This window comes from Monomorium pharaonis, chromosome 8 (genome assembly GCF_013373865.1).
Source record: "Monomorium pharaonis isolate MP-MQ-018 chromosome 8, ASM1337386v2, whole genome shotgun sequence".
NCBI lineage: Eukaryota > Metazoa > Arthropoda > Insecta > Hymenoptera > Formicidae > Monomorium > Monomorium pharaonis.
In genome coordinates, this window is record NC_050474.1 from 9,093,723 (window position 1) to 9,107,142 (window position 13,420).

At 32.5% G+C, this 13,420-nt stretch overlaps 1 protein-coding gene across 1 annotated transcript in view; it reads right to left on the reverse strand.

The window, feature by feature from the left end:
* Nucleotides 1-585: 585 nt before the first annotated feature.
* Nucleotides 586-13,420, reverse strand: part of LOC105834949 (pre-mRNA-splicing factor 18) — a 58,638-nt gene continuing 45,803 nt past the window's right edge. Inside the window, exons 4-5 of the mRNA XM_012677826.3 lie at nt 6,300-6,728; nt 586-1,884 (exon numbers count right to left, since the gene is read on the reverse strand). Coding sequence (XP_012533280.1) covers nt 1,648-1,884; nt 6,300-6,728 — 666 coding nt within the window. The 3' untranslated portion in view covers nt 586-1,647. The remainder of the gene's footprint in view (nt 1,885-6,299; nt 6,729-13,420) is intronic.

The window sequence follows — 13,420 nt, forward strand, 5'->3', positions numbered from 1 at the left end:
AAGAGTAAAGTACTTTCGCGGTGAAAATTATGCCCAGTTATGTGTACAAGTAGCGACTGATTCGGCTGATGGCAAAGAGTACTTTACTCTTGAGACGTACAAAGGTCGGGGGTAGTTCCGAAGAAACGGCGTGAGTACAAAATCTAAAACTTGATATTTTCGTAGTGCAAATTATGCTAAGTTATGTATACAAGTAGCGACTGATTTGGCTGATGGCAAACGGTACTTTACTCTTGAGACGTACAGAGGTCGGGGATAGTTCCGGAGGAACAGCGGGAGTACAAAATCTAAAACTTGATATTTTCGCGGTGCAAATTATGCCAAGTTATGTGTACAAGTAGCGACTGATTCGGCTAATAGCGAAGGATACTTTACTCTTGAGACGTACAAGAGTCGGGAGTAGTTCCAAAGAAACGGCGGGAATACAAAATCTGAAACTTGATATTTTCGCGGTGCAAATTATGCCAAGTTATGTGTACAAGTAGCGACTGATTCGGCTGATGGCGAAGGGTACTTTACTCTTGTGTTTAAAATGATTGAATTCATTTTGTGGTAGTTCAGCTCAGAATAGATTAATATATTCAGTTTTTTTGGATGGTGCAAATTAGTGCAAATTCAGCTCTTTAAATTTCTGTATTCGTTTCTCTCTCTCTCTCTCTCTCTCTCTCTCTTTTTTTCTTATGGTCCTGCTAGTTGAATATTAAGCTAGCAGCACCACAATTTACTTCAATACGGCACGGAGTGCAAATTTTTATTAGTGGTGCAAATTAGTGCAAAATAAGTGCAAAATAATCCAATAGATCAGATTTGGTTTTGCTGATTTGGTCCTGCTAGCTTAATAGAGCTCCGATTTTCTTAAAAACTATTGTTTTCATGGCAAAAATCAATAGAACATAAAATGTGTATTTTGATAAGATCTACAACTTTTATCAAAAGTATTTTTTTGAAATTCCCATTATTTACGGAAATAAATAAAAAAAACTGTGATCTTTATGATTTCCGCCATAAACGTCAAATTTGCGCCAATTTTCACTATCATATTCGTAATCAGCGCGCCAACATACGTAAGAATACACAGTTTCAAAAAAATCGGAGATATCGGAGTCGTTTTCGAAAGTTTATCCACAAATTTTTTGTTTTCACATAATCCTGATTCCATTTTTGATATCAAAATTTTTTATCGTAAAAATTGTACAAATACATAAAACTTCGAACATATTTCCGTTGTGTAATTTCTATTCCTACTATTTATTTGCTATAACTGATTTCCACCGAAAGTGTCGTATAAATTTTAATTAAATGACATTCCACTTATCTAATATATCAGAGACGTTAAAATTCTTGCACCTCTTAAATTGTTTTTAACACTGCAAATTAGACATTTATAAAAAACTACATGGTTTTTTCAATTCTCTAAAAGTGTAGTTTTTTAAATTTGTTTTTGTCACAATTGATTCATAAACAATATATCATTCTGTTAACTACCTAAAAAAAAAGTTACACAAACTAGTAATAAATTTAGTTCACAATATTGATATATATTTAATGACAATAATAATATCATTATTATATGTTCATATTTACATGTTATAAACTTAAATTATAGTACTTTATTTCACTTTATACATCTTATCAATTAATAGAAATTTAATTTTTTGAATACTCCACGCAACGTGAAGGGTCTGTAGGATAATATTCTTGACATTTAGTCATTAATCTTTTAAGCGCTTGAATGTACTTCCTCTGAGTCTCATCATTCATGACATGAGCAACATTTTTGGAGAAGATTTTCTCTCTACCAGTACGAGCGTGGATGCCGACCATAGTTACACCAATAGGCCACGGAGAGTTGCCTATTGCCATTTGCAGGTAAGCATCACTAGCCTAAAATAAGAAATTAAATTTTATTTACGCACGTACGCACGCATGCATATACACAAAATTAAATAAAAAATAAATTTGTAAGCATATAAAATTTTAAAAATATATATTAATTTATATAATTTTCCAGACAGCAAATTGTCAATATCTTGAATTATATAATTATATAACTTTCTGTTATATGTATATGGATAGATCATCCTTTTTTATTAACCCATTAAGTCACATGGCGAAACGAATCGCGATCAAAAATGTGTTTACGCAGTTCCTGGCAGCGTTCCTAGCAATGATTTTTGGAACAAAAAGTTAGTTGCAAAAATTTTTTTTGACAATTTATTATAAACAAATTAATAAATAATCATTCTAGACTAAAATAAACTACGCCAATCGATTTTATGCAAAAAACCACAAAGAAAACATGTATGATATGTTCATGTTTATAACAAATAATATGTTTGGTAATTAGTTTAGGAGCTGATGACCTTGACCTTGACATATGTTATCAAGACATGATTCTGAGTAACTTTTTTTTATAACTTAATCGGCGGTCTTGTTCGCTAAAAAATTATTAACAAAAAAAGTTTGAAAAATATTTATGTAAAATGGAACGCACGCGCGCACGCACGTACGCACGCACGCGGGGAGGTGCAAAAGGGAACGTGTGGGCGAGGGAGGGGTTCTGTCCCTCCCTCGGCACCTCCTTCCCGTAATTTTTCCTAACTCTAACCCAACCAATTTTATGTTGCTCTTTAGATAATACGAAACATTGAAAACAAACAGCGTGGATGTTGTTTGGCATGGAAAGTCGCAAACCTATTCGGCACTTTTACCGTAATATTAATAAACGCTTGTACTGTATCATATGGGTTTGCGACTTTCCACGCCAAATAAGATCCACGTTGTTCATTTCCAATGTTTTCGCATTATCCAAATAGCGACATAAAATTGGTTAGGTTAGAGTTAGGAAAAAGTACGAAGAGGAGTGCAGGGAGACGCGCTCCGTCCCTTCCCTGCCCACGGATTCTCTATACCATATAACTTCACGACTTTTCGTGCAAAATGTGATCCTTATAAACATGTAGTTTTGAAAAATTACATGTAATTCATAAAACTTCTTGTGTTTATAACTTTCTAATAAACAATGAGCGACGGCTAAAACTTTTATACATTACTCAGGATCATGATCTTGACAACATATGTCAAGGTTAAGATCATCAGGGCTGGGTCCCCTATCCGGCATTTTTACCGAAAATCTATTAATTTAGCTTGCGTGCTTTATAAAAATTAATTCGGGGATGTAGGGGGAGGATGAAGCCCTCTCCTTATATCTCGCCCAGGCGTTCTTTGCATCACATGGGTTTGCAACTTTAAGTAAAACAGAGATATCATGTATCATATTTACAAAACTTTTTTGTTAATAACTTTTTAACAATGACCGCCGATTAAGTTGCAAGGAAAAATCATTCAAGATGTTATGAGCAACACAATCATACCGATAAGAAAGGTGTCAGTAGGCACCAATGACGTAAGTCGATCAGCTGCAGCAGTCAGTATTGAGCGCATTGCGCGAGGTTCCGCGCAATTCGCTCGACAATTAGCGCAATGCTCCTTAGACAGCACTTGCTAGAGACACTAAGATTTTGGAATACTGACCGATTTACGCCTTCACACAATTCTCCCCTTCTCTCCAACTACCAATTAACAGATATATAAACCGCCGAAAGAAAATGAGGGACGGGTCAATCCGAAGTCGACAAACCAAGATAACACACGACACTCTGCTTTGCGGGATCGTGTATCGCCGACACAAAACATTGTAATAAATACAACCACGACACTGCTTTGCGGGGTCGTGGACAGTACACTCATAGACGCGACATCCTGCCTTGCGGGGTCGCAATCTAACCGCACACTGTAAAACGGACATTATAATAAAAGTGCTCAACACAAAGAGTGGTGTGTAGTGACTAAATACCCTCCTCGCAAGATCTCTGGCAGCGATCCCTAACGTATTCCCAACGAGGGGTACAACAAGAATCATGTCCTTAACAACATATGTTAAAGTCAAGATCATCGGCGCGGTGTTTCCTAAACTTAATAATTACCATATGTTTATAATATGTTCGTGTTGTTTGTAACAAATTGTTAAAAAATTTTTATGCAACTTATTATATTGTTGCAAAAATCATTGCTAGAAACGCTGCCAGGAACTGCATTAATACTTTTTCGATATTATAATTTGCATTACTGTGGGATAAAGCGATTACATGAAACTGTTGTTGTACCCCTCGTTAGAGTACGTTTGGGATCGCTGCCCGAGATCTCGCGAGGAGGGTTTTTGGTCACTCACACCGTTCTTCGTTTCGAGCACTTTATTATATTATCCGTTTACATTATACGGTTAAATCGCGATCCTGCAAGGCAAAGTGTCGTGCGTTAGGCTCGGATTGTCGGCCTCTGATTGACCCGTTCCTCACTTTCTTTGGGCGATTTATATATCCGTTAATTCGGTAGTCGGATCGAGAGAAGGGGAGAATTGCGTGACGGCGTAAATCGGTCAGTGTTCCAAAATCTTGTTTAGACAGCAAGTGCTGTCTAAGGAGCATTGCGCTAATTGTCGAGCGGATTGCGCGGAACCTCGCGCAATGTGCTCGATGCTGACTGCTGCAGCTGATCGACTTACGTCATCGGTGCTACTGACACCTTTCTTATCGGTATAAGTGTCACTCATAACATTGTTTATAAATTTTTTGTAATGAGGATATTTACATGAACATATTACACGTTTTCTTCGTAGTTTTCGCGTAGAATTAATTGGTGTGGTTTATTTTAATCTCAAATAATTATTTGTTAATTTTCTGATATAATATAACAAATTGTTTCAAAATTTTTTGCAACTAACTTCGTTACAAAAATCATTGCTAGAAACGCTGCCAGGACCTGCGTTAATACCTTTTTGATATTGTGACTCGTTTCGCCATGGAACTTAATGTTAAGAAAGTTTCCGATTTTTTTCACAGAACAGTTTTCTCACACAATTCATTACTTCACCATTTTCGTTTTTTCAATAAAATTGGCGTGAACCGTGCACTAATACTTTTCTGCACTACTTTCTCGCATAATTACCTCGTTTACTTTTGTTATTACATTCGCGTGCGCGTCATTCTCATATGGTAAGATATATGAATCCTCGCAGAATTACTTATCGACATATAAAACGCACTAACTGATAGATAGACGGCCGCTATAGAAAGAGAGATATCACATATGAAGCCTATGTTTGTCTTTTTTTAGCATTTTGTTATTTTGCCCTCCTCATCGACATAAAGGGGACATCTCCCAAACCCTCCACCTAAATCACTTTCACCTCCGCCATTTTTTACGCGCTTGTAACAAAAATAGTATATGCAACTTGGCTATTGTTCACTCGTGCGTCTACTCCCTACAGTCGTAGACAATAGTTAACTTTCCGCATTTGTTAAACAATGTACTATTATATTATTGACATCATGTTACTTAAAATGTAATAAAGTGTTATAATTTAAAAATATATAATTTTAAATAAAAGTAATATATAAAAATTTGTTAATAAAATCAACCTTAATTAGATAAAAATAAAAATGTCAATTGTATGGAGATTTAAAACTATAATCACTATTAGGTTGTTAAAAGATTAGTAATAAAATTAAATTAATGTAAAGTATATGTTTCTAAATTGTTAAAAAATCTAAATTTAAAAAATATTTCTTGTTATTTAAAATTTGTTCTTCCTCTTTTCTAAAATGTAACTTTTATTTAGTATATATACAGTACAGTATAGAGTACTTTAGAAAGATAGTAAAAGTTGAGTTTTAAGTAATCAAGCAACATGACATGACAAGAGACATGATAATAGCTTGCGTCAAATAAATATTCAACGCGAGACCGACCATGTCTATTATTATATTCAAATACGCGACTTACGAGCACTCGAGATTGTCGGATCTCAAAAGCGGCTAAATCAAGTTCTAACTAATAAGCTTAATCGCTTGGGTTTAAATTATATAATAAATGTTTTTATTTGTTAAGAATCACGCAAAATATTTTTTCAATTTATTTTTTCAATAATTTATAAACTAATTTTACATGTTTATTTCATTTTTTAAATAATATAATGCATATAATATACATGAAATCTACATTACAAATACGTTGGATACATGTTGAATCAATATTAAACAATAAATGTTAAATTACAACGTTTATAAGACATTTAACAGATAATAATTTAACAAAATGATAAACGTTTTATTTTTTTAACCTTGAATTTATATTTCGAAATGTCGATTCAACATCTGCAATATCGTAATTCAACGTCTCTGAAATGTTGACTTGATGTTTGTGCGATGTACGGGATTATAATGTAATTAAATACATACCAATATGTAGTTACGTTGCAACAAATGTTTAACTATTTCCGTTAAACTGTCAGTTATATCTTCCGGTAGCGATTTGTTCTTCAGTTTTCTTAGAAGTGGTTTCAAATACTCTCTTGTTTGAGCATATGTGGCGCTATTCATTTTGCCTTTCGTGCTCATTTTTTCGGCAGTTGATCGGCTGTTTAACTGATTACCCCAAATTTGAACTAAATATTGTACAAATAGGGTAATAACGTTCATATCGAACTCTTTATCCCCTTTGTTGAGTTTAGTCGACATTTTCTCTATGTCTTCATAAGTGACACCCTCGTTAGGGACGTTTACATCTCCCTTTCCATCGAGATTTTGAGATTTGGAGGAGGTCAGGATCTCGTTAAGATATGCCTGATCTACTTGCTCCATAGCCTCTTGAAAATCATTTCTGAATCCCTATTGATAAATTATTGCAATCAAAATTTCCAAACTTTATACTAAACTTGAAATACACAAGTATAGAAACCGTCAATGGTCAAACTTGTGTCTAATAGCGTTTTCGATTGGGATGCACTGGCTGCACTCAGTGTCAGGAGCGTGTTCGATTGGCAGTGACAATGCGCACTTGGCTAGTGTCACGTGTTCGTTTGACCGCACAACACTCATGTAGTGCGCACTCAAAGATAATTTGCCAGTTCAGTGCATTGGATGCATGCAGACACCAGTGCATCGTTTTGAATGTTTTGTTTCAAATTCGACAAAATGAGCAATTCGGATTTGGTTCTTTTTAATATTTTGGAGAAATTTTTAGAATCTTCTTCAAGTTCAAGTGAGGAAAAAGAAATAATTACAACTCTCAGAATTAGAAAAATAATTCCAAAAACCACAAATTATGTGGCATGTGTGAAACAAATGGATAATGACACTGTAAGTGTTACATCTTTTTATATAAGTATATAACCTATACTTTATTTAAAATATAATTGGCATTGAAAATTTCGGCGTGTTCTTTTGTACTTGCACTATTCAGTGCAACCTATTGAACTTGTCCAGTGTTGGTGTGAACTGAGTGCGCACTAACTTTTTCCCAATCGAAAACACTATAAGTAATAAGTAAACTTTAAATAAATTTTAAGTTTGTTAGACGTATTACATTCTGGTTATTTTTTTAATCCATAAACCGAGGCTGGAAATAATAGGATTACTACAATTACTGAACACTCTTCAAATACAAATAATAATAGCTCAAATTTTCAATATTAGAAATAATAAAGATAATTATAATAAGGCAACAAAGAGTAACATAGCGTGATACTTGGCGTGTAACAAATTATTGTATTTATATATTTAATTCGTTTAACATCATTTGACAATTTGTATATTTCAATTTTTCTTGCCATTATTATTAGTGACCTTCAATAACAATGTTATAATCCCGTATTTTTTAGTACTGTAAGATAATTGAACTGGGAAGACTCTTATTAGTTAAAATTTGGAATTAAAAAGATTCTTATCAAGTAATATACAGCCATAAGATTCTAATCAATTAGAGATTCATAAGCGAACGGAATAAAAATAAAAATAGTTGGAATAATGTGGCGTAACGATAAGAGTGCTAGCTTGCGGAATCAAGGATTCCCAGTTCAAATCTACCTTAACTTCTTTAAATTTTTCCGTCGTTTACAGTATGTACAGTATACAATATGTATGTACTGAGTAAGATAGTAAGATATTTTTTCATTTTCCAAATTTAGAAGTGTGGACCATCACTAATTATTCCTAGAAATGGATTTTAAATCGATTCTTTTGCATTCAATTTTTTAATTCTTTTTGATCTTACAACTCTGATTAATCCAATCAATCGATTCTTGAGACAAAGATTTATCCTATATAAAAGTATAAAATTCATAATAGACGCATTGGGTGATTATTCTGTATATTTTTGTGCATTATGTATTTATATAAATGTATCTGGATAGACTCTAATAGCGTTTTCTACCGACCTGAATTAATCACTCTAGGAGCAATTAATGACGTCATAAGGCTAATCACAATCATTCTTCTGAAGAATGATATAATTGTGATTGGCCAGTTCTAGAGAAAAAGAACTTGAGACGGATCAACTTAGCTCTGGTCAAAAACGCCATAAGTATATTCATCGATTATAAGCATATTGATCAACAATAGAATATCGTAAATAATAAGATTTCATTTTTATTAATTGTATAAAGAGAGACTATCTAGATTATTATTTTTAACTTTTCTAACAGCGAATTCGATCGAATGCATTAGTGTACACATTAAAGCTGTCGTATATAAAAAAAATAGACATGTGATATGTGAAATATGTCATTTCTATACTTGAATTAACCCTTTAAGTCCGAAACCCAGATCCTGGCGTCATGCTTTTCGTAAGAGAAACTGTCATATTGAATTTTTAAACTTACAAGCGACATTTAGCGAAATTTGTCAACAATCACAGCTCTATCTATGAAGGATTAGTGAAACTAACACGATAAATTATATAATTAAATATTGTTAACGTATAAGTAAATATTGTTAATTGACGGGTTTTAAGAGCATTCTAAAGCAAACGTGCCAAATATGGTACACTAGGCACTAAAAAATTAAATTGGCCATTTTCAGCTTGTTGAGTGTATGGGTACATTTGTATTTTTCTAGTTAGAGTCCCTAGAATACAGAGTCTGGCCATTCCGTAGATTTCTTTCTATTGGTTCAGTTTCACGGGCCCCTCAAAATGGCGGAAATGGCGGAATTTTTAAAATAAAGAAAAGTCGCATATTAATAAATGTAAAATAATAAATCAGAAAAACGTTTTTATTGCTATAAACTTATTTAAAAATACACGCACATATGTAAATACACAAAAATATGTAATAGAATATAACGTGAAAGTACAACATCCATATATAAAAAAAAAATATATATATATATATATCTTATACATAACGTTTTTAACGAACGGAAGAATGCATTGCCATGGTTTTGCTACCATAATTTTTATTTTTTAAGTTGGTTTTTACACACGATATACGCATTCTATATAATATAAAACGTTTCATTATTTTTAATTTTAAATTGTGGCAATCTTTTATTGTGTTACAGTAAACATCTTTCATTTTTTCCAAATAAAAACGAAGAAAATTGCATTTTGTATTTTTTAAATATGATATGTATAAACAAATAATTATTTCCATCTTGAGAAAATAATTAAACGTTTCCTCATTGACGAAAAATAGTGTTTTTACGGAAGCATTTCAAAAGAACTAATTTTGCATATTTTTTATGAAAATAATGTTTTGATCCAATAGAATATAAACATTCAGAACACGTTTTTGTGCATTTAACAATACTTGTGATAATGTAACCTGCTATACTGTACAATATATTCATTTCAATATTGTCGAATTGAATGTTGTTGTTAAGATTAATAGAAATTACTTTTTCACATTGTTTAGACTGTATAATTGTTGTCGGATTATCTAGAAAATCGCCAATTATTTCACCATCATCTTCATCATAATTTGAAGTACGTAGTGATTTCATATATTTTGATATTGTAAGAAGTTTTAGATTCTGCTTAAACTGTAATGCGTTTGGAATTGCATGTCTTGCTCTTATAGCAGAAAAAACGTTTTCAACACAATCCTGTGTTAATCGACCAGTTAATACGTATAAAAATTCCCGTTTATGTATTAAATATTTCGTCAATTCAATAATAGAACTTGTGGTAATCATAATACCATTTTGCACAGGCTTAAATTTGGGTTGATAACCAATTTTTATTTCTCTAAATAATTTTATAATAGATTCGAGAAATGCTATAGAGCAGTGCTTGAGCTTAGTTGCCCTTTTCGAGCCGATTCCCGAACGCGCCGCCTCCTATGCCCCCACTACCGCGCGCGGCCTTGATGGCCGAGCCGCCGATCTCGCCCGTACGCTTTGTCTCAGGAGCAGCTCTGTATAAGAAATGGTGCCCTGCACCACAAAATTCATTAAAATTACTTTAAGTAAATAATTTTTGTTTTTATAAACAAAAAAGTACTAACTTTTTTATTACTAATTTATTTCATGTATATGTAGTATAACAATATGTAAAAACATAATATATAAATTAGAATTTTGACAATAGTTTAATTTCCACATCACTCGTGAGGTATTATTATTGATGCTTTTTTTTAAGTGGTTTTCTCAGTAGGCCTAATCCACTAAAAGATGAAATATAATATATAGCTTGGCATTCTTCTAATCTTTTCCTGTCGTTTTTATATATCTTACAATATATAAAATTTTGTTTTCCTGCCAAGCTGTATATTATATTTTATCTTTTAGTGGATTAGGCCCACTGAGGAAACCACTTTAAAAAAAACGCATTAATAATAGTTTTCCACCTCACGGGTGATGTTACACGGATATTGTCAAAATTCTAATTTACATATTACGTTTTTACATATTGTTATACTACATAAAATAAATTAGTAATAAAAAAGTTAGTACTTTTTTGTTTATAAAAACAAAAATTATTTACTTAGAGTAATTTTAATGAATTTTGTGGTGCAGGGCACCATTTCTTATACAGAGCTGCTCCTGAGACAAAGCGTACGGGCGAGATCGGCGGCTCGGCCGTCAAGGCCGCGCGCGGTAGTGGGGGCATAGGAGGCGGCGCGTTCGGGAATCGACTCGAAAAGGGCAACTAGGCTCAAGCACTGCTATAGAGTCATTGAATTGTTTCTCTTTTTTTGCATCACCTGCTTGTTTGCTTAACGCAAGTTTTGGCGTCCTTGCAGTTATTAATGTAAACCATTTAAACATACATTCAATAAAAAGTGCTTAATTAAATTAACTTTATATATATTATGTATTTACCTTTTTACAACCAAAAAAAGTTAAGAAAATACGTGGAATTCCTGAAATCACTGACAATCACAGTTATAGGTTTGTTTTTTATTCCTGCACATACGCCATTTTGAGGGGCTATTGGCCAGACTCTGTATTCTAGGGACTCTATTTCTAGTAAACATGAAGAGCCATCTGTATTGCGTTTGGAGTGACTGCGAGTTACGATTGATGCGTGTGCGTTTTTCCTTTCTTTGTTTCTTTATGTCTTTGTCTTATTCAGGTTCTTTTTGAGCCAGTCGCGTTTCGATCTGTACCCAAGCATGTTGTAATAAGCTACGGAAGTAATTGTCTCAAGAATAATAAATTATTATAAGGGAATATATATTGACTATTCATTTATTTTTCTCAACACAGCTAAAACACACTAACATTACACCGTGCTTCTCTGTGTAACATTGTTGGAACAATTAGAACTCTAGATTTAATTGGCAAACAATAATAATATTGATACTAATAAGCATCAGAAAATATTGTTATTAAAATAGATATTATAAATTATTATATTACATGTATGTTATAGTATCACATGTTAAATATATAATTTCTTTGAAAATTATAAAACTGACATATTTTACATGCTTGTACTCACCTTTTTTTCACCATGTCGAGCAGTGTAACACTGTCACAGTTAGAACACTTTATGTTGTGTTACACTGCGTCACCTTATAGTCGGAGAGCTCGTGTAACACAACATAAAGTGTTCCAACTGTGACAGTGTTACACTGCTCGACATGGTGAAAAAAAGGTGAGTACAAGCATGTAAAATATGTCAGTTTAATAATTTTCAAAGAAATTTTATATTTAACATGTGATACGTGAAAAAAAATAGCAAAAGTTTTGTAAAGGCTGATATTTTAATATTTAATTATATTTACGGTAAAAATCAATATACTACAGTCAGCAAGTCAGGTGTCGAGACACCTGTCGTTGATGTGCTTTTAATTATGTAGAAAAGACAAGTCTCATAAAAGTATTTTGAAAAAGTTGAAAATGTAGAAGTAGCTTTTGCAATAAAAATGTACAAAAAATTCGTTAGACAATGGAAGGATAGAACGCAACGCGTCAGCACCATCACAACTGTATAGTAAAAATAGTCAGTGAAAATGATTTGAAAAAGCTGAAGCTTAGTATAATGTTAATTTATTAAATATAATTTATAAAAAAGTCAGATCTCGTTTAGCTAGAATGCCGTCAGCAATCGATAGAAAAAAAAATTTTAAGCGAGCACGGTTATACGATCACCAGTCAAGATTTATTTTTTCATCTCTAATATTTAATTAAACAGATAATAACAAAAAGAAAATATTATTAATAAAATAAAATAAAATTCTAATAAAAATATCAATTAAAAACTTACAAATTATACATTAAAATAAAAATTTAATAAAAAATATAATATTTAATTTTTTTAACTAAAATACAAACTTTTTCTTTGCTAATGTGGCCAGATAAGTACATGGCCGATAAGTATATGAAAATCTACGCTCAGATTTGAAACTTTGCTGTACTCGAGTGTAATACTAAGGCCAATATTCGTAATCCAATCATATATTTAAAATTCCAATTTAAGATTGTCTTAGGATTATCTTTAGATACTTTGTGGGCAATGAAGTGGTCCGTACAGTATCTAAAGATAAACTTAAGACGAATTTAAATATATGATGGGACTATAAATATCGACCTAAATTTCTCCAGTCTTAAAAACCGCGGTTACTTTTTTATTTGTTACTATACTTGGGTGTTTTGAAACGAGTAGATGCGATGACAGACCAAAAAGAGCGTTAGGTCATGATTGTCGGTGTTAGAGGATACTTTGTTAGAGGAGCGTGTTCTCAATATTTCAAAATATAGTGCAAGGAACTAGTCTTATCTGTGGGCATGTTAAATTAGAAAGCGATAAAGAATGGAATAAATTCTTTAAGTTACAGAATAATCCCTTTACCAATACACAAATCAAGAATCCTTTTTCTCCGAAGAAAGGAGAATCTCACTATCATGACAAAGAGATCGTAGGCAAAATTGCTGACTAAATTAAAGCAGAGATATCTAAGAGTATAGAAAATAGTACCATAGAGTTCATAATGATAAAAGAAGCCAAAAGGGAAGAGAATGTTGTTTACTCTTCTGTGAGAGTTGCGTTGAATGATAATAAAGCAGATATAGCTAAACTTCTGAGTGGTAATATATGTAAAAAGTACAGTGTAAAAACAATTACGTTTTGTCATCCT